We start from the raw sequence: 26,393 nt of genomic DNA, 5'->3' as shown, positions 1-26,393 counted from the left end.
TAAGTTGTCAACATCTTCCAAGAGCATACTCCACTTCAGGTGGCGAAGATTGTTTGAGCTTACAAGATCTTGCGTCACCATTTGGTTCCCTCTTGGGAGATCGGACATTTCATGGTAGGGATGGAGTGTCAGGCACAGTGGATTGTGATCACTTTCTATTTTATCTTTCACTTCCATATCCACCAATTTATCCCAAGCCCTTACATCCAGTAGTATATAATCTATTCTGCTGGCTGCTCGACCATTGTCGAATGTGTTTTTCCCCATTAAGTCAGAGGATGCCCGTCCATTTACTGCTCTAAGGCCTCTTGATAGACAAAGACTCTTCAGTTGGATTGCTACTGTGCTCCATTTTCTAATAACTGGGATATCCAGTTGGGGAATTCTCCACTTGGTATCCTCATCTTCGGCCAGTGTCCTATCCTCTTCGCCCAGAGGTTCGAAGGTGGTGTTAAAATCCCCGCCTATTATTACATGGGGAAGCACTGGTAGCATTTCAATATAATGCTCAAGGGTCGTCAGGGTCTCTGATGGTTTACCCCTACCAACTCCCCTGGAGTAAAGATTGAACAGGGCTAGTTGTTGACCATTTTGCCAGCTAATGTCAAGAGCTAGGATATCATTAGAGGGTATGGACCTTTGTTTAACTGAGCAATTCAATGTTTGTCGTACCCAAATTAACAGGCCCCCAGAGTGTCGACCCACTCGGTTTCTTATGGCTGGGACATAAAAGTTCAGATATCCTTGTCGGAAAATTGGGGTGAGCGCCCAAGTTTCTTGCAACAATATTATATCGTACAGGTCGATAAAATCGACCCAATCTGGGATATTTAGCTTGTTAGCAATGCCAGCTATATTCCAAGAAATAATAGATAATGGCAATATGTCCAGTTGGTGCTGGATCTGGTCAATGGCAGAAGTGTATATACGATCTTCAGGTTCTATACCTGGAACTAGGTCACTATTCAATATTAGTGGATTCTCAATTGCCTCTAGTGTTCTTTTTTGTCCCATCCAGACTCCACTTAGATCCTCTTGGGAGGGAGTGGGAGATGTCTTAGAGGCCGGGGTCAATTCATCTAGTACAGGCTCAATAAAAATCAGTGACCTATCATGTCCCTGATGCAGCTGGAGTTCAGGGGCGACAGGAAGAACACATGCGAGTCAATCACACTCGTTTAGGTCAGATAGCACGGAGTAGTGATTATCCAACCTCAACCCCCACCCACTTGAAGGGTCAATCCTGGCCCTTCTATTTCCCACAACTGTCCACTTTGTTCTTAATGTGCTAGGTTTAGCTATTAGTCCTCTTCTACTATAGAAGAAATCCAGTGTCAGTGGTATTATTTCTGCTGTTCTAAGTTGTGGAGGGAAGATGTTCCGTAGGACATCAGGTAGAGCTTCAGGACCCTTAAAACTCAAAACCACACAATCCCCTTGAAATTTCTTTGCCTTAGTGCCTATCCACTTAACCCTTCTTGCTGTGAGCAGATCATCAGATAGTTTTACCTTACCCCAAGGGGATATGTGCATATTATTGCTAAGCCACTGCAAAGCCTTATTTCGTAGGGAATCCGAGGACTCGATCTGCCCTGTTTTCAACGTTGGTGTGTTTGCGAGTACTAGGATCATGGGGGAGGCTTCAACAATTAATTCAACTGGGCCAGTTTCTGGATTAAGAGTCTCAGTGATAGTATTGCCTACTGATTGTGCTGTTTCTAATGTTGGGGCAGTATTAGGAGTCTCACCATGTCCAGAAGAGGCTTGATGAATATGGTCAGATGGAATTTGTAGGCCTGTATTTATAGTACCCCCAAGTGATTTCCCTGCAGCATCTATGTGTTCAAATTTGGATATTATTAGGTTTGATATTTCCCCCATCCCCTCATTGGTTTTTCTTAGGAGGGTCTCTAGTTTATTAACTTTATTAGCTAATTGGTCTACTTTTGATATAAGAGGTTTCATTAGCCCTGATAACTTAGACTCCAGTGCTCCCATGAGCTTATTTAAAAAGGTATCCTCCCAATCTACACTTTCGTTCTCTTCTTCCCTTATCCCTTCTTCCACCCTTTTCTTTACTCTTCTTGGTGGGGTTACAGATTTAGTTTTACAGGAACGTAGGCCACCTCTTCTAGGAGGTTCCTTAGTAATCCCTTTTTTAACTCTTGGTGCAGGGACAGGAGTGGGAGGAGTATTGCTCTCAGGATCTAGCTCCACAATTGTGTCGGATTGGTTTGGCTCTTCTAAGATAAGTAAATCAACAATAGGATCGAGTTGTTGAACAGTAGAAGGCGTGGATACATTTGTTATAGAGGAGTCATAGGGGACCTCAATCGAGTCATTGGTGACAATTTCATCTCTAGCAGACTGAAATATCCCTGATTGGTTAATTTGGGCACAAGGTGGGGAATCCATAAGTCCCAGGGAAGATCTCCGATCATTATTAATCTTTGCCACCACCTGGACCAAATAATTATCCATTGTATTTGCCAGGGTGGCAGGTGTTTTTTGTCTCGACATTATAATCTGGCAAATCCTGTACAGATCTACCCTGATAGTAACTGTAATAAGGCAATTTCACTTTCAAAAAAAAAAAAAAAAAATATATCGTCTTACCACAGGTAAATTTGAGGTTGGGGGAAAGAGGGGTGGCCCAGTCCAGAACGGGCTAAAACGGGCCCGCCCTTGGCCCGGGCTTCGCCCGGGCGCTGCCCGCGCGCGTCCCGCGCTGCGTGGGGCCTGTGTGTAATTTATACAGCCCGGGCGCTGCCTGATGACATCAGCGGCAGGCGCCCGGAGCTGAGGGTGCTGGGAAATGTAGTTCCGCCGCCTCCCGGCGGTGTCCCAGATCGAGCAAAGTTCCTTTTGGCCCCGTTGAAGAAGCCGTTCCCCTCACGGCGAGCCTGGTTCAAAGTTGTGGCAGTGGTAGGTTCAAAGAGCGCGTCCCGCGCTGCGTGGGGCCTGTGTGTAATTTATACAGCCCGGGCGCTGCCTGATGACATCAGCGGCAGGCGCCCGGAGCTGAGGGTGCTGGGAAATGTAGTTCCGCCGCCTCCCGGCGGTGTCCCAGATCGAGCAAAGTTCCTTTTGGCCCCGTTGAAGAAGCCGTTCCCCTCACGGCGAGCCTGGTTCAAAGTTGTGGCAGTGGTAGGTTCAAAGAGCGCAAAAGACACACAAATGATGGATGGAGTGCGGAAAGAATCAAACATTCACCCCCAGTGAATAGAACTGGGTTAAATCCATCTTTCTTTAGCACACCGTGCCACCCCAGTTTAGACCCAGCCATACGCAAATTAGTCTTGACCCTGAAACTCATGGGAACAGGCCAGCCCGAACTGCCAAGCCGGTCCTCCCTGGACCAGAAACAAGCATCTAGGGACCGGTTTCAGGGTATAACCAGCCAGGCTAGCTTGAATGCAGTGTCACAGTGAGCCCAGGACCACCCTCTGGCCTACCTGGTGCACTTCAGGTGAGAAATCTTGACTGGGGCTGAATGTTTGATTTACTCAGCATCCCGTCCATCATTTGTTGCTGTAGCACTTTTCGCCCTATTTGGGATGGGTATCCCCAGACGTGGGTCCCTTGCATTTTCAAACAATTCTCAAAATGATCATATCCTTGCATAAAAAGCATGAGCTGAGATTATTATAAAGATAAGACACGTTACTGTAATCAGCATTACCAGAAAGGTAAACAATATTAGCAATTCTATCTTATTACAAATAGAGCATAGTGGTTGTACCCACTGCCAGATCAATTGGGATAGCCTAACACCCAAACCTCGGTCTTGAGTGTCAGGAAGCCCATCGCAGTGCCCAGGTTATCTTCCCTAGTAGGATGGATATTGGAGTCTGCAGGGTTGCATCCCAGTCAAAGTTTGCAGCTGTTCCGCGAAAATCCCAGCAGGGAAATGCTCTCCTCATAAAAGCTCTAGCATGGAAGCTGTGGCTGAGGCGCAGAGCAATTCATTTGGTTTCGAATAGCTAAAATGAAGTGTCTTGTAGCAAGCACAGAAAGAAAGAAAACTGTGGCATTGTGTTCTTCATGTTCAACCCTGGAATTTACTGTACAGATTACAAGGTGTCCGCGTCTATCGCAAATACACATACAGCACATTCACACACTATCAGAAAAGTGGCAAACAGTACCATGAAAAAGAGATGTAAACTTAAGGAGTTGAATCTAAAATGAAAAATACATGTGAGCCATGCTACATCATCATGAGTGGTTCAATTTGTCTAAAGGCAGGAGTTTCCAGAAGAAGGTGTAGGACTTCTAGGGTGCTATTGGCTCCTTAGTGTTTGCCTTGTTTATGAAGCCTGATTTGTACATAATTTATGCTTTGATTGGAGGGATGTGTAAACTTTCTTGTGCCCATTGTAAAAGTAGCAGATGCATAAAGTTCTGCTTTGGTGAAGAAAAAGCGTAGTTTAGAAATCCCTATGATAGGTAGTAGAGTTAACATATAGAAGTCTCAATAGCACAAGGCATTGAGCTAACTGTTTGAAATAGGATTCATGGTTGTACTGCTTGATCCAATGAGAGCTTTAAATCAATGCTCTTGCCTTGGATAAATCCAAGCGAGTTAGTGAAATTTACAGTTGTAGATCAGATGTTCAGCAGCGTGAGTACATTGAGGCATTTTTGCATCCATATGAAGAAGTCAGTGGGGTACATGAAGAACATTTCCTTTTTATGTGGGTTTAGCTTCAGATAGTGCATTCTGCATCTTTTGGTTAAAGAACTTCACACCATTGAAATTTGTCCCCATGCAACTAATATGCGGTAAGAGACTATTTTATATTATAGACAAGTGCTTCCATGTAGAGTTTGAAGTATTGAGAATATTGGCTATTTAAATACATTGACAGCACTTTTCAAGAATTTCCAGGAAGCACACAGAGACTGTGCCCATGAGACACATTCTCTACCTGAGGATTGTCAGGACAGTGAAATGATTTATATTGTCAGAGGACTCTAAAATGTCTTGAGGGTGACAACTCAGGAGATTGCCTTGTCCAGTATATGATTATCATCAACTGCCTTTTAATGTTGCTGTAACCTCACTGCACCTCAACCTGAAGTCAGATTGGAGCTCATACTGGTGGTAATATTTACTCTCTCCTTCTAAGGAAGGGAGTCATTATTCTTTTACATTCACAAATTGCTTTTTTAAATTCTTTGCTTGGTCTATTGATTTTTTTAAATCTCAGTGTTGCTCAGAAAATTGGGTTTTTAAAATGTATGTTTGTATTTGTTTATTTCAGTGTTGAGCAGTGTTGGGTACCCGGTAGAAGGATTTTACCAACAAAATTCACTTTGCAGCTTTGATGTTTGTCCTTTCCTCAACTTGAGCCTTTTTTGTTATTTAGGTTTTGTAGTGACAGCCAGTTTAAGTCACATGATATCGTCTCCGGGCATCAAGCTCTCAGCGCCATTGGCTTTTTGTAGTGCAGGACTATAAGGAGAAGGTTATTTAAAAGGGTAGCATGGAAGTATCAATGTTCTTTAGGTTGGCTGATGGTCATAACTTCTATATAGGAAATGAAATTAGAACAATCAGAGAGATTTCTGACATTGCTGTTAAGAATGAATGTGACTCCATGGAAACAGTCTTCCAGAAATTGTTCAGCAGCTCATATTTACTCTCCATCCTCACCAGACTTCTCACCTCTAGTAACTTAAGTCTTAAGAAGGCATGCCTTGGCCAAATGAGTCTGCTCCTCCTATTTGGGCAAAGCTGTGTATGTAGTCACTAACTGTAGTTCCACTTGCAAGTTTCTAGCAGCCAGCTCCTCCATCTTTCCTTCAACAGATTTCATAGATTGTTCTATTGTATCTGTATGAAATGTGTTGATGGACTGCTCCCTTCTTGTCAACATGCTCTGGACGGTTCTCTTTCTCTCTCATCGCTGAGTACACAGAGGTCTTCTTTCCCGCATACAAGCTGGCTAGTCACACATTTTCTGCATGCTGCCTTTGCACTTTGAAAAGAGTTTCTCACCTCACTGAGACCTTAGTGGCTGGCTGTGTGTCCTGTCTCCCACAAAGGCCCCTGTGTCCCAGCTACAGAGCCTGCACCAAAGACACGACTCAGGCCTAGAGGAAGGAGGGAGAGATCCCGGATGCCAGTGGGGACACCACTCATGGCTTTCAGCGTCCTCCTGTTTTTGTGCTCATCCACCACACTTAACTAGGTGGAGCCAAAAAGTCTGACCGCTGCCCCAGTTCATCTGTGGGCCTCGTTATTTCCTTTGTTGCACACTGATTCCTGCAGCCATGAGAAACGTGGAGGCCATGCCAGACACTTCAGAACTGTTTGTGGTGGTGGAGCACGGTATCATTTGTGGAGTAGACTGCTGTGAACACTGTGACAAGGCCCAGGTAAAACTCTTCTATCTTTATCATGTGCTGGCTTGTAGATCATTTATCTCTTTCTATTAGAAAATGTGAAGATCTGATAGACATCTAGCCACATATTCCTCAACTTTTGAACTCTCCTAAGGCTCCAGGCTGGATCCAGACTTTTTTTCCCCAGCAGTAACTTTGCTCACCAGGGTACAGCATCGTACGAGTACGACTCCGTATTGACATCAGCTCCGGTTGTGATGTCAGCGGAGTCATATGTCCCCTCCGGTGCTCAGACATCAGTTTCTTCAGTGAAATCTCCTCACCAAAACGAAGATCCACTATAGAAACTGGCTGTAGAAACAGTGAGCTAAAAAATATAGATGTATCTTTGAATCAAGTAATTAGGAAGTGGTAATGAATGGTATGTCAATACCCAGACAACGACTGTTAGGAAATACTAAAGGGTTTGTCAAAGAATATAGCAATGTGAAACAATGACCCCTGGTGTATAAAACAGGGCTGTAAAAGGAAATACACCTTACACTACAGATCATTCGCAGAGCGGGAAGGATGGGTAGGGCGTTAAGGAATCTGCGGCTAGACTATGTCTCTATCAGATAACGCTTGACTGAAGGTAAGTAACTTTATCATCTGATAGACATATCTAGCTGCAGATTCCTTAACTTTTGAATTAAATGCCATAGCTACACCCCAGCCGGAGGAGGCACTGCAAACTAATCCTACAAAAGTGGTCACTGTCGATTAGAGGTAAAAATGTCTCAAAGAGGTAGGGGACATCCAACCTCAAGACAGGAAAAGTGTAACTACTCCCACAACCCTAGCATATCGAAGTATATAGGGACAAAAACTCAGAATGTAGAAATCGATATTCTCTTAAGAGAAGAAATCCCCCCACAAAATACAGGATATGGTTGTAATAACTAACCCATGAAGGGTAAATTATCCCAGATAACTTTGCAAGCAGTGTTCACGGAACAACCATGAAGAACAATAGTCCTTCTGTGGCTCGGGGAGTGGGGACTCACGCTGCTCATTAATTTACTGGCCCGAGGGATCCCTGAGTCCTTTTAAATGCTCGGGAATTGGGCCTGCTCATCCCCTCCATATTAATTAAAAGATCGTCCGCAGGTAATCTGGTCCCTGGTGACTCTATAAGTTTTTGTGTGGGGGAATGCATGTTTGCCCCCATACAAAAAAATGCGAATTGCCTGGGCCCTGGCCCACCCTAGGGGCCTATATTAAAATAAAATTACATTTTTGGTCCCGGGGAGGGGTGTCCCTCTGGGTAGTTGTATTTCTGTTTGGTTATATCTTTTGCGCCATTTGTCAAATTTTCACATCTCACCTCAGCTTCTTCCTGTAAAGTGTTGGGGTGATCGTCAAGCTGGGGCTGAGAAAAAGTTGGGCCCCAAAACTCAGGAATAGGGCTTGAGCTGAGCACTCTGAAAAAATGTTGAGTTGGATGTGAATGACCTACTCATATTTTAATGTGTGCTTGGAGTACACCTAAGGAACTATTGTGTGAAGGGAAAGTATACTCTTAATTTTAATCAGCGCAGAAGTGTGTCTGTGGGCCATACACTAATTTTGAGTCCCTGGACATGGTACACCTAGAGTGGCATTGAAGGTCTGTGGAATTTGGAAGTTAGGTCACAGACCACTGACACACTTAAGACTTCATTCATAGTGGCCAGTCAAGTTGTTGAGGTTGGGGACTGCTGGTCCACAGCCCAGTTCTCCAGGCTGCTGACCACTGCTGTCATTTAAGGTGTACTTTTTCACAGTCTAGGACTCTAGTCTGCAAACCATTGCAATATTTTGTGTTTTACATTTTGGGGGAGGGGGCGCATAAACGTCCTACCACTATGGCCTGGGAATCAGGCTGTGCTTCACTTGGCCCCTTCCGCGGTCTGTTTTTTTGGTATGCGGGGACCATGTCCTGAGTCCTGTAATGGCAGCCGCAGGAGTAATTTTATTGTTGTTGTCAGCCTCAGGTTTTTCTCTTCGGACCCGAAAATGTTGATAGCAACAAAAAGCTACCTTGATAAATGTGAGACACTTATTTTTTGAAGTTTCATTCTGCAGATCAAGGGTCTGATTTAAAATTTGGCGGGTGGAGTACAGCCAGTCAGAGTGGTGTAGAACATTACCGCCGCCACCCTGACTAACTACCTTTTGCAGATTTAGAGACGGACTGTGGCCCAGCAGTCATCTCTGTACATTGAATGGCGCCAGTTCTTTTCAATGTACCAAAACTTTGGTGGACAACTGTAGGCGATTTTGACAACTGTCCACCAAACGTTTAATATTTTGTTTTAATTTTCAAAAACGAACTCCCATAGTGAAAGGAAACAAAATAATGCCTCCGCACACTTGAAGTTTTCTCCTAGGGTGAGGTGGGGGGCTTTTTTGTGGGGGGTTTTCCTGTCCTTCACTACGAGGATTTTCCTGGCGGTGACGGACAGGGGAAAAAAGACATCACACCGTCCAACCTAACTAGACCGGCAGTGTAATGTCCTTCCTCCATTGTCCCCTCCTCCGTTGGGCCATCGGAGAAAGTATTCCATCAACGGTGCCCACCGTGATTAAGTCTGTTAAATTCTTAAAGTCCACCTATCTCTGAAGGAAGCGACGGGCCTAAACCCAAACTCTTTGAACCTCTGGACTGAAACTGACAAAATATGAAAAGTGTCATCCCTTGAAAGCCTGCTCTGCATCTTTTTTTCAAAAACTGCTGAACGAATTTACACAAGTCCACTGGAACACACTATTTGAGTAAAGTTCTGCTTTCATGTCGTTTGACGTAAATCTTTTACCATTTTCTTTGCTGTAGGGACAAGCAAAATTTCTTAAAGGAGCTAAAATAGGAAAACACTTTTTTTATTTCCCTTTTTTCCCTCCTGCATGGAATTGCATGAAAGTTGGCTTGCTGGACCTTAGCTGACTACATTTTGTATTGGCCAAATTTGGTACAGTTTCTTCCTTTGGAGTCAAAGTTATAATCTTATCAATAAATGCCTTTTCAATAGAAAGTGTGGCTGATATACATATATTCTCCAATTAAGTTGGCGTGATGCGCCAAACCACCTGTGGTGCTACTCTTATCTCACTGAACCACAATCCCAAATTGATCAATAGTGCATGTGGGTGCTAATGTATTCACATGCTGCGTAAATAAGTCTTGTGCAGTATTTACCGCCAGTCACTTGTAATACAACACTGCATAGGGAATATTATCAGAAAAAAATCACATTTTATAATTATTAAATACCATACAAAATTTGTTGCACAGAAAAAAAAAACAACAGAGAAATTGTCCTTCTGTTACCGCATCCCCTTTCGTTCCATTAATCAATTGAGCCCAAGTGGGCTTGATACCAATAGTGCTCAAAATGAATATCTGAAAAAAAGTGAAGCGATAGAGAGGAAAAGCATGTAATTATATAATGGAAACCTTCCAGTAATATATAGCAACAAAATAGTCAAAAGTTAAAAAATAAATGATGAATGATATCATATTGGAGAATTGGATATTACTCCAGTTAGAGAAAAGTGCTCAGTTCTTCATCAATATGAAAGCCAAAAGGTTCCTTGCTGTCCATGTCAAAGATGAGGCTAGCTCTAGTGTTCTAAGGTCATGTTCTCTATCTCCTCCCCCTAATATACTTGGGAATATGTGCATATCCCACTGTATTTCACGCTAGATTCATCTCCCTCATGTGTTGATTTGAAATGCCTGGCTGCTGGGTAAGTCATGTCACTTTTCTTAATTGCCCTCAGATGTAGAATGCGCTAATGTAATGGCAGTGTGGTGCTTCTTATGTATATTGTTTGGCAAGGACACTATGTATATATACTGCAAAACCAGTCCTACATGTTAGCCTACACCTTATCTTGATCCTTTTCTTGGATGGTGTGCCCTCACTACAACATTCTCTACATTCTGACAAGCCATGCACTTATTACACTTAACGAAACCCATACACTTATTACACTTAACGAAACCCATACACTTATTACACTTAACGAAACCCTCTGAGGTGGTAACAATGTTTTACTTCCTCTGGTGGTCACTATTACTTTTTTCCATCTCATCCCTCATAGATCTTGCACATCTAAAACTCGTCAGAGGACTTCTAGCAATCACCTTTTCTATCACAGGATGACTCTTGAGCAAGTACTAATGTTTGAAATGGAATACCCCATCTACACTACATGAGCACATAGATCGATGCTTTATTTACACGTAGACCCACGGGTCAATTAGTGTGAACACAATAATTCAACCTGGGCCATTTTTCCTTAAGGGACCTGGTTAGTTCCCCTGATGACGAGGAGCCGGCTGGCCATCGCAATTTGAGCAGTTTTCTCATCGGAGGACTGAATATTCCAGTTTGCTCCCCTCTATTATGTTACCGAGTCCTGATGAAGACCCGCTGGTGAGGCTGTAATTGGCCCCCTTTCCTTCCGCTGGGTTGAAACGTCGTCACTTTACCAAGCCTGGATTGGATAGGTGGTCCATGAAAGGGTAATTACGATTGAAACAGTTCTCAATGAGTTCACATTCATGTTGTACAATAATTTTAGCTGACAGGTTTTTCTGTATTGACTATGAGATATCTATGATTTCTTCCTTTCGTTCTCTATTAAATTTCACCCACTGGCACTTTTTTTTAGCACTTCATTTTCCCTACGCTTTCTGACTGGAGCAATCGTATGTCAAAAATGTTTCAAAAGAATGCATTTATACTGCTAAATTTGCATATTTAAAACAAATCCATGTATTTACTTCCTTGTGTGTGATAAGTATTGATATTGATATATACACTTAGGTATATATTTGATCCCCTCCCCCAAGGTTTTGCATGCGTGGTTTGTTAATTGAGAGTAGGATAAGCTGATTGATTTAGTGTTTTCCTTTCTACTGGTCTCTCCGAATGGACTACTGTTGTTGCCTATCACAAGCTACCCAGGTCCTTCGGGTTGTTGTTGGGTTACCCCATTGTTTTGTGACTGACCTCTTTGTTTCAGCAGTAAATGTTCACCTCTTTGATCTATCCGTCCGTCCAACCCAGCATGCAGCATGAGGGCATTGAGTCAGCCCATTTCAGTCACTGTCTCTCTTTACAGTGAGTGATAGTATTTTGCCTGTGCACATCCTCCTAAAGGCAGTCCACTTTTTTTGACATATCATTTTTTACTAATTTTTGTTTGCAAACAAGTGGACACCACATTTCTATAGCATTATTTTTACCTTTTATTACTTTTACACTTATAATGCCTGTTATATATATTTGCTAAATAAATAAATACATTTAAAAGATTGTTGGCTTGCCATCGGCAGACCTATCAGCTTTTCAAATGATTGTTTTTATAAGTACTTTCTGATATTGCTTGACATTTAATTCATGAATATCAAATCATGCATGAATCTGTACTCAAATGTTGGCATTGTTATTGAAACAAATGTGTATGTTCTGCCCAAGGTGCAGGATTCTGTCAGTGGCCCTGCAATCATTCTGCTATCCCAGAAATAGATTTCTCTTGACCTTACCTCTTTTACAGTTATCTGTAAAATGGGAATATTTTCCAACATTTATTACTGGTGTTCACTTACGGAGCGCTGTACGTGCAGAATCTGTTACCCTACCCTTCCGCTGTATCATGGCGCTATCCAAGGTGTGCTTCACAACACAGATTTTAATTCTGTTTCTGCATTTGCTGCCAGTTAGGCTCTGTAATCACTAAGCATTAATGAAAATTTGACAAGAAAGATCCATTGTTACTCATTTTCATAGGTGGACATCGTGTAGTGACTGTACGTCTGTGAAGTGCTTTACACAATTATTTTGCTTAAGACAATAGGATGTTTCTACAGAGACTGCCTGTACTAAATGCACTTCCACAGAAAAGACACCTCACGCACATTGTATTTTTGTTTTCCCATTTTCCTTTAGACATAGAAGAACCTTGCCTATGTTTGTTCCAGAATCTACATCCAAACTTCAAAAGTTTACAAGGTAATCTGATATTCAATTAGATTTCTGTAGTCTGGTTGACTCTGTCCTGAAGGCTTTCACAGAATGCATGTGTACGATGTTAGATGTAAATTATTGTCAAACACCTAACACACAAATCTCACTTTCTCATTCAGTCACTGATCTCAATGATTGAATCTATCTCTAACCAGTACTGTTCACGTCCTTGCAGAACCAGATATAAATGTATTTTGCTCTCCAGTAGTTAGTTCCCTTGTCATTAATTTTGGTGGTGTTTGGGCGTGCTTGTGCTGGAACTGTGTCATGGCGGGTCTTCCTCAAGGCTATGGAAAGGATGTGGACAGCCTAGAAATAAGAAGATTGTGTCAGGGCATGTGTTCCAAATATGGTGTGAGATATTTCATGTCACCATCAAGGTGAACCACTCACCAAGGTCTGGGGTCTGACTTTACCAGTGGAACTCTTCTTCTTGAGTCTTATTTCAAGAAGATACAAGCCTGCCCCTGGTGCTTTTCCTACCATTTTGGGTGACAGGGACTCAAAAAAGACAGAGCAAGCTGCAAAGAAAGTATTTTAATCTGTAAGTATGGCTCTAAAGTCAACTAATGCGACTTGCCTTCTTGGACGTTATATACATGCATTGATGGACTCTGTTGTTCAACTTGCTCCTAAGTTGCCTGAGGAGGATCGTGCCAACTTCTTGGAAGTCCTTTCGGATTCACAGGCCGCAGCACGTCAAGTGATTCAGTTAGGCCTGGACACTGCTGACTCTGTGGCTCGTGTTATGGGGTCTTCTGTGGCTACAAGGAGACAGGCATGGCTCAAGTCTTCAGGGTTTTCGGCTGATGTACAGGCGACCTTGTTGGATTTGCCCTTTGATGGGTAAAGGCTCTTTGGTTCGAAGGCGGATTCAGCCTTGGAACGTTTCAAAGACAGTAGAGCCACCGCAAGATCTTTAGGCCTACAGGTTCAGTCTAGAGGTTATGGATACAAGAGATATCGGGGCTTTGGAAGATCTGCCTCTTTTCGTGCCCGTCAACAATTTCAGTAGAGCCATCAACAGCAAAATCCCTTGTACAAATCATACAGAGGGATGAATAAGAGAGGCCTCAGGGGTGCACATCGTCAACAAGCCTCTTCCTCTTCCTCCCCTCCTGCCACCGTTGGTACATCAGGAAAGCAGTTCTAGATTCCCCATCTTAGAACATGTTGGTCCAGTTGGAGGTCGGGTGTCCCACTTTCTACAAGATTGGAGACTGATCACATCAGATCGTTGGGTCTTGAATCTTGTAGAGAATGGGTACGCCCTCCCATTTTTGGAGTTTCCTCCTTCTTACCCTCCTCACCAGGGTGGTTGTTCGGAAGACCACTTGTTGCTTTTGCAGCAGGAGGTTCTCACTTTGCTCCAAAAAGGTGCGATGGAGGTGGTTCCGGAGCAGGAAAGGGGTCAGGGTTGTTACTCCCGATATTTCCTGATCCCCAAAAAAGATGGTCGCTTGAGACCAATCTTGGACCTCAGGATTTTGAACCTTTACCTCAGACAGGAAAAGTTCAAAATGTTGACCTTGGCTCAGGTTCTTCTTGCGCTGCAACAGGAAGACTGGATGGTATCCATCGATCTGCAGGATGTGTATTTTCATCTTCCCATCCTGAAGTCGCATCGGAAGTATCTCCGATTCACGGTGGGATTGCAACATTACCAGTTTGCGGTTCTTCCATTCGGTCTTACTTCCGCACCTCGAGTCTTTACAAAGGTGATGGCGGTGGTAGCGGCTCATCTCAGAAGGTCAGGGGTTCCTGTTTTCCCCTACCTGGACCACTGGCTGTTGAAAGCGGAGTCTCCAGAGTTGGTTTCGCGCCACTTGCAAGTGACAACTCATCTGTTGTTCAAATTGGGTTTTTCGATAAATGTACCCAAATTTCACCTGGTGCCTTGTCAGCGCAGCCTGTTCATAGGGGCAATACTGGACATGACTGTGTGTCGGGCATTCCCGCCTCCGCAAAGGATTCTCGACATACAGGAAATGATTCCTTTATTTTACGATGGAGCGGTTGTTCCAGTCCTGAAGGTTCTTCGCCTGCAGGGAGCTTTGGGGGATGCGTTTCAGATAGATTGGAGCTCACAACTCCTTTACGCGTTTCCTCCTATACCCTTGATTCCTCGGGTTCTGAGGAAGATTCGCCAAGACCGGGCCCAAGTTATATTGATCGCCTCGGATTGGCCAAGAAGGGTGTGATACACAGATCTTCTTCACCTCGCATCACACTCTCCGCTCCGTCTCCCTCTCAGGGCAGACCTCCTCTCGCAGTCACAGGGGCAGGTTCTACACCCCCACCTCCAGAGCCTGCACCTTCATGCCTGGAGATTGAACAGGGCAACCTGAGTTCTTTCTCTCTCCCGCCAGAGATAGTGGACGTTATTCTATCATCCAGGCGACACTCCACTAAGTCTTTTTACTCTTCCAGATGGTCCAGGTTTGTTAAGTGATGCCGAGAGAGAGACATTGACCCTTTGAAGGCCAGATTGTCTAATATTTTAGAGTTTTCTCTTTCTTTAGCACAGCAAGATTGTGCTGAAGCCACTGTTAAGGGCTATTTATCGGCTTAGTCGGCCTTTCTATACTTGCCGGACCAGCCGTCTTTATTTAAGTTCCCCATTGTCATGAGGTTCATTAAGGGCCTTACAAATAAGTTTCCTCCCACTCCTTCCATTATGCCTCAGTGGGATTTGAATCTCATACTCACTTTTTTAATGGGTTCTCCATTTGAACCTCTTCACTCTTGTCCGTTGAGGCTTCTTTCTTTTAAAACGGTTTTCTTGATTGCCATTACCTCGGCTAGGAGGGTAAGTGAGCTTCAAGCTCTTAGTTCGAAACCTCCTTACCTGACCATTCATGCGGATAAGTTGGTTCTAAGGACTAGGGCTGCTTTCCTTCCCAAGGTGGTTACCCCTTTTCATATGGGACAATCCATCACTTTACCCACCTTTTATCCTCCCCCTCACCCTTCCAAGGAGGAAGAGAGACTGCATCGGTTGGACCCTAATAGAGCTGTCAGCTTTTATTTGGATCGGACTAGAGATCTGAGGCTGGACGATCAGCTCTTCGTGGGCTAGGTTGGGAAAATGAAAGGCAAGGCAATGCACAAGAGGACGCTTTCCAGGTGGATTATCTTGTGCATCAAGATTTGCTACGCACTGGCCAAGAAGGAACCGCCTGAAGGTATCAGAGCTCATTCCACCAGAGCTAAGTCTACTTCTTCTGCTTAAGCTAGAGGTGTTCCTGTTCTTGATATCTGTAAGGCAGCAACTTGGGCCTCCCTCCAGACTTTTGCAAAGCATTACTGCTTAGACTCTGAGGTTAGGAGGGATGGCCATTTTGCTTGCTCTGTTTTTCAGGATTTTTTGGTCTAGTCAGGTGGACACCCTCCTCCGGGTGGGGTACAGCTTTGGGAATCTATTCGAAAGGTGAGGAATCCACAGGCAGAAGTATCCATCAGAATAACAAGTTACTTACCTTCGCTAACGCTTTTTCTGGTGGATACAGTATCTGCCTGTGGATTCCTCACAGACCCACCCGCCTCCCCGTTGTCCCCCTGTTTCTACAAAAAAATATTTTATTTTTACATGTCTTAATCATGTTTATATTTTAATGAGAAATGCTTATTCTGTTGCTATTTCTCTATGCCTTTCTTGATTATGCATTTGTGAATTTATATATAAGTATATATTTGATATGCTATGTGTGCATTTGAAAATGTGTCGGTCCGCCCTTTTGCCTCGGTGGCACGGAAAAAATGGGTGGAACTGACGTCCTCTTACCTAAAAGTACCTGTAACCACCGCATACATACTACGTTTGGCTAACCCCGTGACAGAATGCTATTGTATTTGTTTGTATAAAACTAATAAAATACTTTGAAATAAAAAAAATATATATTTTGCTCTCAAAGCAAGCGGCAACTTCTTCCAAGGCGCAGTGCGCAGCCAGTCAGTGGGCTGCCTCCTGACCATTACTTATTATAGGGGATTTAATTTGAAATAATGCATTCTAATCTCAAAATGCATTGGGTCTTTTGTTTTATAAATAAATTACTTGATAGCAACAATTTATGCCCCAGAATGCTCTATGACCCTAGTGAAACACTAGACGCCCATTCTTTGGGCCACAGGCATCCTTTTATGTTGTGCTACATGTGGGTTGATATTGTTCCCTAGGATTTAGGGCTAGATCTATATTCTAGCGGGTGGCCCATTTTTTCTACCAGGGCAACAGAGTAAATTACTCCGTCGCATTGACAGAGATGCTGCCTGCCATATTTAGAAATGACCGCCAAGCAGGCATTAATTTCTTATAGCATTTCCAGGAACCTTTGTCACTGCGGTTCCTCTCAATGCTTTTTGCAGTTTGTTGCAGGGCTTCAGTAACATGACAGAGCCTTGCGCCCAACTGTTCTCTTTTTTTCTTTTCAAAAATATAATTCCCCCTTACCGTGGGAGTCATCTGCCATGGTGAGGGTGGCATTTTGTGTTTTTTACTGTCATTTACCACCAGGGTTAGCTTGGCGGTGACAGACAGAAAAAAAATGCTCATATAGCCTATTCCGCAACAGCTCTTCCAGTTTGGCCACAGCTAAGTAGTCACGCCTTGGCCTTACCATGGTCCGCCCACATTTTAATGGGCCCGGAGGGAACACCATTACAATGGAGTTCCCTCTACACCAGTGTTAGACCTGTCAGCCCTTTGGGTGGTCCCTCCTCATCATTATTTATTTTGTCCCACTTTTGCCTCAAACCCTGTTAGAATTTTTCCTTTTTGGGAACCACCAGACTTTTTAGTGTTGCTGCAGATTCAGGGAGCCATTTTATCTACCCCTGGAACTTCTGTCAGAGGGCCTGGAGCACAAAATGGTGGCCACCTGTGACATCACCAGCACCCACTGGAACCTACTAGCACCTTCCAGAACATTCCAGAACCCTGTGACAGTTGGAGGCGGTTTAGAATGTTGGGAAGCTAAGACAGAGAGTTGGCAGTTGGAGCTGGCAGTTGGCACCTGACTGGTGAAGGGTGAGCAGCAGAAACCTGAAGGAGGAAGGAGTGAGGCAGCAGGGGTGGAAACTTGTGCCTGGAGTGGGGTCCATAAACCCACCCTTGATACTAGTCCCTACTGACTGAGCCCAGCCTGGAGCCCTGTGTGGGAAGAAGCAAGAAAAACCATCTTAAGGACCTGGACAGCAGGAACAGGCCTTAGAATCCAAGAACAGCAAGATCCTGACCTGGATACTGGTTTCCCTGGAGTCCGACGTCGAGAAGCCTGAGACCCGGAGCCCGAGGTGGAGAAGCGGCGCTGACTGGAAAAGCAGACGTCGTACCCGGAGCCGCCAGAGGTCGAGAGAGGGCGCCGACGGAGGTCGTAGAGAGTACCAGAGGTCGAAGAGGAAGTCACCCGAGGTCGAGTGAGCGGCGTCGACGGGGGAGTGAAGTCCGCCCTCCGGAGTCGCCGGAGACCGAGGTGAAGCGTGCCGGAGGTCGGGAGTGGAGATCGCACTCCGGAGTCGCCGGAACCTGAGGAGAGGAGCACCGGAGGTCGGGAGTGAGGTCACACTCTGGAGTCGCCGGAACCTGAGGAGAGGAACACCGGAGGTCGGGAGTGGAGATCGCACTCCGGAGCCGCCGGAAGTCGACATCGAGCCAAGGCCGGCCGACGTCATCGAAACTGAGGTCGCCATCGGACCGGAGCCGCCCGAAGTCGACATCGAGCCAAGACTGCCCGACGCCATCGAATCGGAGGTCGAGATCGAGCCGAGGCCGCCGACATCAATCCGGAACCGCCTACCGGCGTCGTCAAGAACTGACATTGTGCCGAGGCCGCCGACATCGAACCGGAACCGCCTCACGGCGTCGACACGACTCCAGCGGCGTCGGAGCTTCAGAAAAAGGGCAGTAAGTGGAATAGAGGGCGCCTAAGGCCCTGTGGAATCCTGAGAGACTACCCTAGGGGCTAGAGAGGTGCTGGAACCAGCTTGATTGTGCCAGGGGTGAGCTGAGACTAATTCAGAGGGGTTGTGTAGAGTGAGGGAGCCAGGTCTCTAGTATTCCCCCCTTGATCTACGTCAGTTTAGGCCTCAGCCTTGTCCAAGCTAGGGAGCAGACACCCTCAAGCCATCCACCTAACCACAAGCTGTGCCTGGGCCAAATCAGCCCATAGTAATCTCAAATGTGATCTGATTCTTTAAGTGTCACTGACAGCTTTTAACTATTTATTGAGAGCACTGTATTTATTGTATTTAACTTATTTATTGCTTCACTGTATTTATTGTTCCACAGTATTTATTGTCGCACAATACTTATTGGTTTGCAGTATTTATTGCCTCAGAATATTTAATTGCCTGTATGTTTTGCACTTATATTTATGCCTTCCTTATTTATGATCACCCCTATTTATTGAATCATTAAGCCAGTATTTATTTGACCTGCACTATTTAAAAAAGCTTTGTATATTGTGATTGTGTATTATTTATCTAATCAGCAACTAAGAGAAAAAGAAGATAAAGCAAGATATTTTCATAATTTTTACGGTGTAGAGTCGTTTTTGGAACGGATGCACGCATGGTTATTGTATGGGTATGTCGTATGCTTAGCACGGTGCCTGATTCCTGACCACTCGAGCCAAGCTACCACTGTATGTCCTGGGAAGACCCCGTTACCACCAACCCTTTCCGGTGTGGGAGTGGAGTATTTCCAACATTAATTGGTGTTCAGCGGTGGGATAGAGCTGTGCCTACGTATACTCAACAATAACTGTGGGTAGTCCATAGGCCTACACAGGGAGTTTTCTCAAAGCGGCCTTCCTAATTGTGGGTTTTTGTTTTTTCCAAATTTACTCTGGTGGTGGGAGGAGGTATTATTAAAGGTACCCCCCTGCATTGTTACTGCAAATAACTGTCCTCTGACCTGAGTGGGCAAGATGGAGTTTGTACTGGAGGATTTAGAAACGTACACTGTGGCCCAACTCAGGGAGTTTTGTCAGCGGGAGGGGGTGTATTGTCCCCCAGGAGCAAAGAAGGGTGCACTCCAAACCAGCTTAAGGGCTTGGGGGGAGGCACGCCGAGAAAGCAAGGCTGAGGAGGAGGACAGGGATATAGAGCCCGACAGTGAGGGAGCTGGTTTGTACCAACCGGAGGTGGGGAACCTGTCAGCGGGGCCCAGGACACTTTCTAGGAAGGGCAGCAGTGCCTCTAGCGGTGGCTTGTCTGAAGTGGAGTTAACAGACCGGAGGGAGAAAAGGCAGCTCACATGGGACTTAGCAAGGCTGGAGAAAGAGAAAGAGGAACAGAGGATGGCTCATGAGATAAGGCTGAAAGAGATAGATCTTCAGATCCTGAGAATCGGGGCACACCCTGTACCTAACGGTGGCAGCGAAGAACGAGAGTACACCAGGGAACCCAACCCCTACCTGCCAAAGGACATAGTAGCTAGCTATGGAGTGGGCGACGATATTGCCAAGTGGCTAGCGGCCTATGAGGTCTCGTTAAGGGCCCATGGGGTTCCAGAGAAGTACTGGGGAGGGGGATTGTACAAGTACATGCCTCCAGCTGGTAGGGATGCTTTATTGGCCCTCGAAGAGGATGAGCAGACCTACTACCCCACCATGAAACTGGCGCTCATAAGGAAGTTTGGACTAACACCCGAAAAGTACAGACAGAAGTTCAGGGGTAGTCACAAACTGGGCACACAGAATTGGGTGGACTTCCTGGACTATGCAAAGAAGGCACTAGAGGGTTGGATTCAGGGCAGTGAAGTGAGGAACTACGAGGGGTTGTTTGATCTAGTACTGAAGGAACACCTGCTCGAGAAATGTTTCCCTGAACTGCGTCAACACCTGGTGGATAGCAAGCTGACCAGTCCCCGGAAGCTTGCTGAGGAGGCGGACATTTGGGCTAGTACCCGGGTGTCCCCAAGGGGGACTGAAGGGGATACTCAAAAGGCTGGACAGGGCGCCCCCCAGAAGAAAGAGGGAGGGGAAAAGAAAAAGGAGTTCTCCAAAGGCCCCCAAAATAACTTCCAAGGGAAGGGAACAGGATTCACCCCTAGGGCTAACCCACCCAGAAACCCTAATCCTGGCCAGAGTCAGCAGCCAAGGGTTGTCCATTGCTACAAGTGCGGTGGCGTTGGACACTATAAAGGAGATCCGAAGTGCCTGAAACGACCACCCCCTCCCATTGGAGGAAAGGCCCCCGGAGTAGCTAGTGTAGTGCTCGGGGAGGAGATGCCTTTAATTAAGGGAAGGGAGTGGGCGGGTGTCACCTTAGTGTCCCTGGGAGAACGGGAGATGGTACCTAAGATCCAGGTGCCCGCAAATACTGTAAAGTATGGGCAGTGGGTCACCATCAACGGCCAAAGAGGGGAGGCTCTGAGAGACACAGGAGCCAGTATGACTATGGTACGTAGCCAACTGATGTCTCCAGAGCAGGTAATTCCCGATGTACTCCACCCAGCCGCGATGGCTGACGGCAGAACAGGCCACTATCCAGTGGCCGAGGTTCCCTTTGAATGGGGGGGGTTGCAGGTTCACTTCGAGTTGCCGTAAGCCCTGCCGTGCCAGTCGATTGTCTACTGGGGAATGACATGGAGCACAATGCTTGGAAGGAGGTGGAATACCGGACTCATACTGAGATGCTGGGTACACCTGACTGGGCCTGTGTGAGCACAAGGTCCGCGACTACCCGGAGAGGGAGTTCGTTTCGGCTGGAGCCTGGAACAAAGGCCCAGCCAGCTGCCAGTCAAGGGAAGAACCGAGGACAGGAGGAGCCTGCCTCGGCGTCCACACCCCGTAGGACGGATAGGCCACCGGAGGTGGTGGACCAGGAGTCTGCGGTGGGGGACGTTACCAAACTGGAGGACCTACCCATCCCGGCTGAGTGGCACGTGGAGGGAGGCCCGTCCAGGGAGGAATTCTGCCAGGGCCAGAGGGAGTGCCCTACCCTTGAGGGGCTGAGGCGACAGGCCGAAGCCCAGGCAGCAGGGAACGTTGAAGGGAACTACAGTGTTTACTGGGAGGATGGCCTCCTCTACAGTGAACCCAAGGCACCCCTACACGGATCGTCACGAGCCTTGGTAGTCCCTCAACGTTATCGAGCCTTCCTTCTGGAGTTGGCTCACGAGATCCCATTGGCAGGACACTTGGGGCAAGACAAGACCTTCGCCCGTCTTGTCCCACACTTTTATTGGCCTCAAATGAAAGTGTCGTCCGATACCTACTGCCGGACATGTGTGTCTTGCCAAGCCAGTGGGAAAACAGGGGTGAAGCTGAAAGCTCCCCTGGAACCACTTCCTGTCATTAGCACCCCCTTTGAAAGGGTGGGCATCGACATTGTGGGTCCGTTAGATCCGCCAACGTCAGCTGGTCACAGGTTTATCCTGGTCCTGGTGGATCATGCCACACGGTACCCAGAGGCAATACCTCTGAGGACCATAACAGCACCTGTTGTGGCTAGGGCCCTGATGGGAATCTTTACCCGAGTGGGTTTTCCCAAGGAAGTTGTGTCCGACAGAGGGACCAACTTCATGTCAGCGTACATGCGGGCGATGTGGAAGGAGTGTGGAGTGACCTACCGGTTCACAACTCCTTACCACCCCCAGACCAATGGCCTGGTGGAGAGGTTTAACAAAACCTTGAAGGGCATGATCAGAAGTCTGCCTGAAAGCCTGCGGAGGAAATGGGACGTCCTCCTACCCTGTCTACTCTTTTCTTACAGGGAAGTGCCACAGAAGGGAGTGGGCTTCAGCCCCTTCGAGCTTTTATATGGGCACCCTGTACGTGGACCTCTCAACCTGGTGAGAGACAGATGGGAAAGAACTCCCAGAAAGCTTCCCCAGGACGTGGTGAGCTACATGCTGGCCTTCCGGAGCCAAATGGCTAAGTTGTGGAAGCAAGCTTCTGACAACTTGGAAGCCAGCCAAGCAGTGATGAAGGCGTGGTATGACCACAATGCTCACCCGGTGGAGTTGGAGCCTGGCCAGAAGGTGTGGGTGATCGAACCAGGAGAGCTTAGCGCCCTCCAGGATCGCTGGTCAGGACCCTTTGAGGTGTTGGAGAAGAAGGGTAAGGCTACCTACTTGGTGGACCTGAAGACCCCTCGTCAGCCCCTGCGGGTGCTGCATGCCAACCGCCTCAAACCCCACCACGAGAGGCCCGAAGTCATCTTGATGATGGTGACTGACGGAGGAGAGGACGTGGAAAGCGAGCCTCTCCCCGATTTGTTTGCGTCTCAAGAAAAGGATGGGTCGGTGGAGGGAGTGATTCTCTCCTCATCTCTAACTCCTGAACAGCGGGAGGACTGCCGCCAGGTCCTGGGACAGTACTCTTCGTTGTTCTCCCTTGTCCCGGGTAGGACTCACCTGTGCGTCCATGACGTGGACACAGGAGACAGCCCACCTGTGAAGTCCAAGATCTACCGGATGTCAGACAAGGTGAAGGCCAGCATTCACAGTGAAGTCACTAAGATGCTGGAGCTAGGAGTGATCGAACCTTCTAGCAGCCCCTGGTCCAGTCCGGTGGTGTTAGTACCAAAAGCTGCACCACCGGATGCCCAACCGGAACTGAGGTTCTGTGTGGACTACCGGGGACTGAATTCAGTGACCAAAACTGATGCTCATCCGATCCCTAGGGCGGATGAATTGATTGACCGGCTGGGAGCTGCCAATATCTAAGTACCTTTGACCTTACTTCTGGGTACTGGCAGATCTCTTTGACTGATGGAGCAAGGGAAAGGTCAGCCTTCTCCACGCCCAATGGCCACTACCAGTTCTGTGTGATGCCCTTTGGGCTCAAGAACGCACCTGCCACGTTTCAGCGCCTGGTAAACCAGATCCTCACCGGAATGGAGAGTTTCTCTGCTGCGTATCTGGATGACATAGCCGTCTTCAGTAACAGCTGGGAGGATCACTTGCGTCACCTGCAAGCTGTTCTCCAGGCCCTGAGACAAGCTGGATTGACGATCAAGGCCAGCAAGTGCCAGATCGGGCAGGGGTCGGTAGTGTACCTTGGACACTTGGTGGGTAGGGGAGCGGTGCAACCCCTCCAGGCGAAGATCGAGGCCATCATGGCCTGGGAACCCCCCAAGACACAGACTGAGGTCCGAGCTTTTCTGGGCCTCACGGGATACTACCGCCGCTTCGTGAAGGGATACGGTACCATCGTAGCCCCCCTCACGGAGCTCACGTCCAAGAAACAACCTCGACGGGTAGTCTGGACGGAGGCTTGTCAGCAGGCCTTTGTGAGATTGAAGAAAGCCATGTGCGAGGCCCCGGTCTTAAGGGCCCCAGACTTTTCCAAGGAGTTCATTGTCCAGACAGATGCATCAGAACATGGCATTGGGGCAGTGTTATCGCAACTCAATGAAGAGGGTCTGGATCAACCCGTGGTCTTCCTATCCCGGAGACTACTCCCCAGGGAACAGAAGTGGAGTGCAATAGAGCGTGAAGCCTTTGCAGTGGTATGGGCTCTGAAGAAGTTGCGGCCATACCTGTTTGGCTCGCACTTCCTGGTTCAGACCGACCACAGACCCCTTCGTTGGCTGATGCAGATGAAGGGGGAGAATCCCAAGTTGTTGAGGTGGTCTATTTCCCTACAGGGGATGGACTTTCAGGTGGAACATCGGCCTGGAGTGGACCACGCCAATGCAGACGGTCTCTCAAGGTATTTCCGCCTTAGTGATGAGAACTCCCAAGGGGTTGGGTAGCTCTCCCCACTTTCGGCTGGGGGGGACGCGTGTTAGACCTGTCAGCCCTTTGGGTGGTCCCTCCTCATCATTATTTATTTTGTCCCACTTTTGCCTCAAACCCTGTTAGAATTTTTCCTTTTTGGGAACCACCAGACTTTTTAGTGTTGTTGCAGATTCAGGGAGCCATTTTATCTACCCCTGGAACTTCTGTCTGAGGGCCTGGAGCACAAAATGGTGGCCACCTGTGACATCACCAGCACCCACTGGAACCTACTAGCACCTTCCAGAACATTCCAGAACCCTGTGACAGTTGGAGGCGGTTTAGAATGTTGGGAAGCTAAGACAGAGAGTTGGCAGTTGGAGCTGGCAGTTGGCACCTGACTGGTGAAGGGTGAGCAGCAGAAACCTGAAGGAGGAAGGAGTGAGGCAGCAGGGGTGGAAACTTGTGCCTGGAGTGGGGTCCATAAACCCACCCTTGATACTAGTCCCTACTGACTGAGCCCAGCCTGGAGCCCTGTGTGGGAAGAAGCAAGAAAAACCATCTTAAGGACCTGGACAGCAGGAACAGGCCTTAGAATCCAAGAACAGCAAGATCCTGACCTGGATACTGGTTTCCCTGGAGTCCGACGTCGAGAAGCCTGAGACCCGGAGCCCGAGGTGGAGAAGCGGCGCTGACTGGAAAAGCAGACGTCGTACCCGGAGCCGCCAGAGGTCGAGAGAGGGCGCCGACGGAGGTCGTAGAGAGTACCAGAGGTCGAGGAGGAAGTCACTCGAGGTCGAGTGAGCGGCGTCGACGGGGGAGTGAAGTCCGCCCTCCGGAGTCGCCGGAGACCGAGGTGAAGCGTGCCGGAGGTCGGGAGTGGAGATCGCACTCCGGAGTCGCCGGAACCTGAGGAGAGGAGCACCGGAGGTCGGGAGTGAGGTCGCACTCCGGAGTCGCCGGAACCTGAGGAGAGGAACACCGGAGGTCGGGAGTGGAGATCGCACTCCGGAGCCGCCGGAAGTCGACATCGAGCCAAGGCCGGCCGACGTCATCGAAACTGAGGTCGCCATCGGACCGGAGCCGCCCGAAGTCGACATCGAGCCAAGACTGCCCGACGCCATCGAATCGGAGGTCGAGATCGAGCCGAGGCCGCCGACATCGATCCGGAACCGCCTACCGGCGTCGTCAAGAACTGACATTGTGCCGAGGCCGCCGACATCGAACCGGAACCGCCTCATGGCGTCGACACGACTCCAGCGGCGTCGGAGCTTCAGAAAAAGGGCAGTAAGTGGAATAGAGGGCGCCTAAGGCCCTGTGGAATCCTGAGAGACTACCCTAGGGGCTAGAGAGGTGCTGGAACCAGCTTGATTGTGCCAGGGGTGAGCTGAGACTAATTCAGAGGGGTTGTGTAGAGTGAGGGAGCCAGGTCTCTAGTATTCCCCCCTTGATCTACCTCAGTTTAGGCCTCAGCCTTGTCCAAGCTAGGGAGCAGACACCCTCAAGCCATCCACCTAACCACAAGCTGTGCCTGGGCCAAATCAGCCCATAGTAATCTCAAATGTGATCTGATTCTTTAAGTGTCACTGACAGCTTTTAACTATTTATTGAGAGCACTGTATTTATTGTATTTAACTTATTTATTGCTTCACTGTATTTATTGTTCCACAGTATTTATTGTCGCACAATACTTATTGGTTTGCAGTATTTATTGCCTCAGAATATTTAATTGCCTGTATGTTTTGCACTTATATTTATGCCTTCCTTATTTATGATCACCCCTATTTATTGAATCATTAAGCCAGTATTTATTTGACCTGCACTATTTAAAAAAGCTTTGTATATTGTGATTGTGTATTATTTATCTAATCAGCAACTAAGAGAAAAAGAAGATAAAGCAAGATATTTCATAATTTTTACGGTGTAGAGTCGTTTTTGGAACGGATGCACGCATGGTTATTGTATGGGTATGTCGTATGCTTAGCACGGTGCCTGATTCCTGACCACTCGAGCCAAGCTACCACTGTATGTCCTGGGAAGACCCCGTTACCACCAACCCTTTCCGGTGTGGGAGTGGAGTATTTCCAACAACCAGCATATAGCTTAGGGCCCTAAAACCTGATATTAATCCCACTATATCCTATAGAATTTATATTCCAACGGACAAGATATCCGTCACTGTTGTGACAGAGTAACCCATCCACCAAGATCTAAATTAGGCCTTAAGCCTCCACATTGGGGCCTCATGTAGGAAGCCAAATACCGGTCGGTAACGGCCGATTTTCGGTAATTATACCGTTACCAACCGGTATTTTGGC

General features: G+C 47.1%; 1 protein-coding gene across 1 annotated transcript in view; it reads left to right on the top strand.

Annotated features, from left to right (window-relative positions):
• The window catches only part of B9D1 (B9 domain containing 1), a 493,702-nt gene that overhangs the window by 216,694 nt on the left and 250,615 nt on the right, over positions 1-26,393 (top strand). The window contains exon 5 of the mRNA XM_085629000.1: positions 12,330-12,392. Coding sequence (XP_085485126.1) covers positions 12,330-12,392 — 63 coding nt within the window. The remainder of the gene's footprint in view (positions 1-12,329; positions 12,393-26,393) is intronic.

This window comes from Triturus cristatus, chromosome 10 (genome assembly GCF_964204655.1).
Source record: "Triturus cristatus chromosome 10, aTriCri1.1, whole genome shotgun sequence".
Classification (NCBI taxonomy): domain Eukaryota; kingdom Metazoa; phylum Chordata; class Amphibia; order Caudata; family Salamandridae; genus Triturus; species Triturus cristatus.
This window is presented reverse-complemented; position numbering and strand designations above follow the sequence as displayed.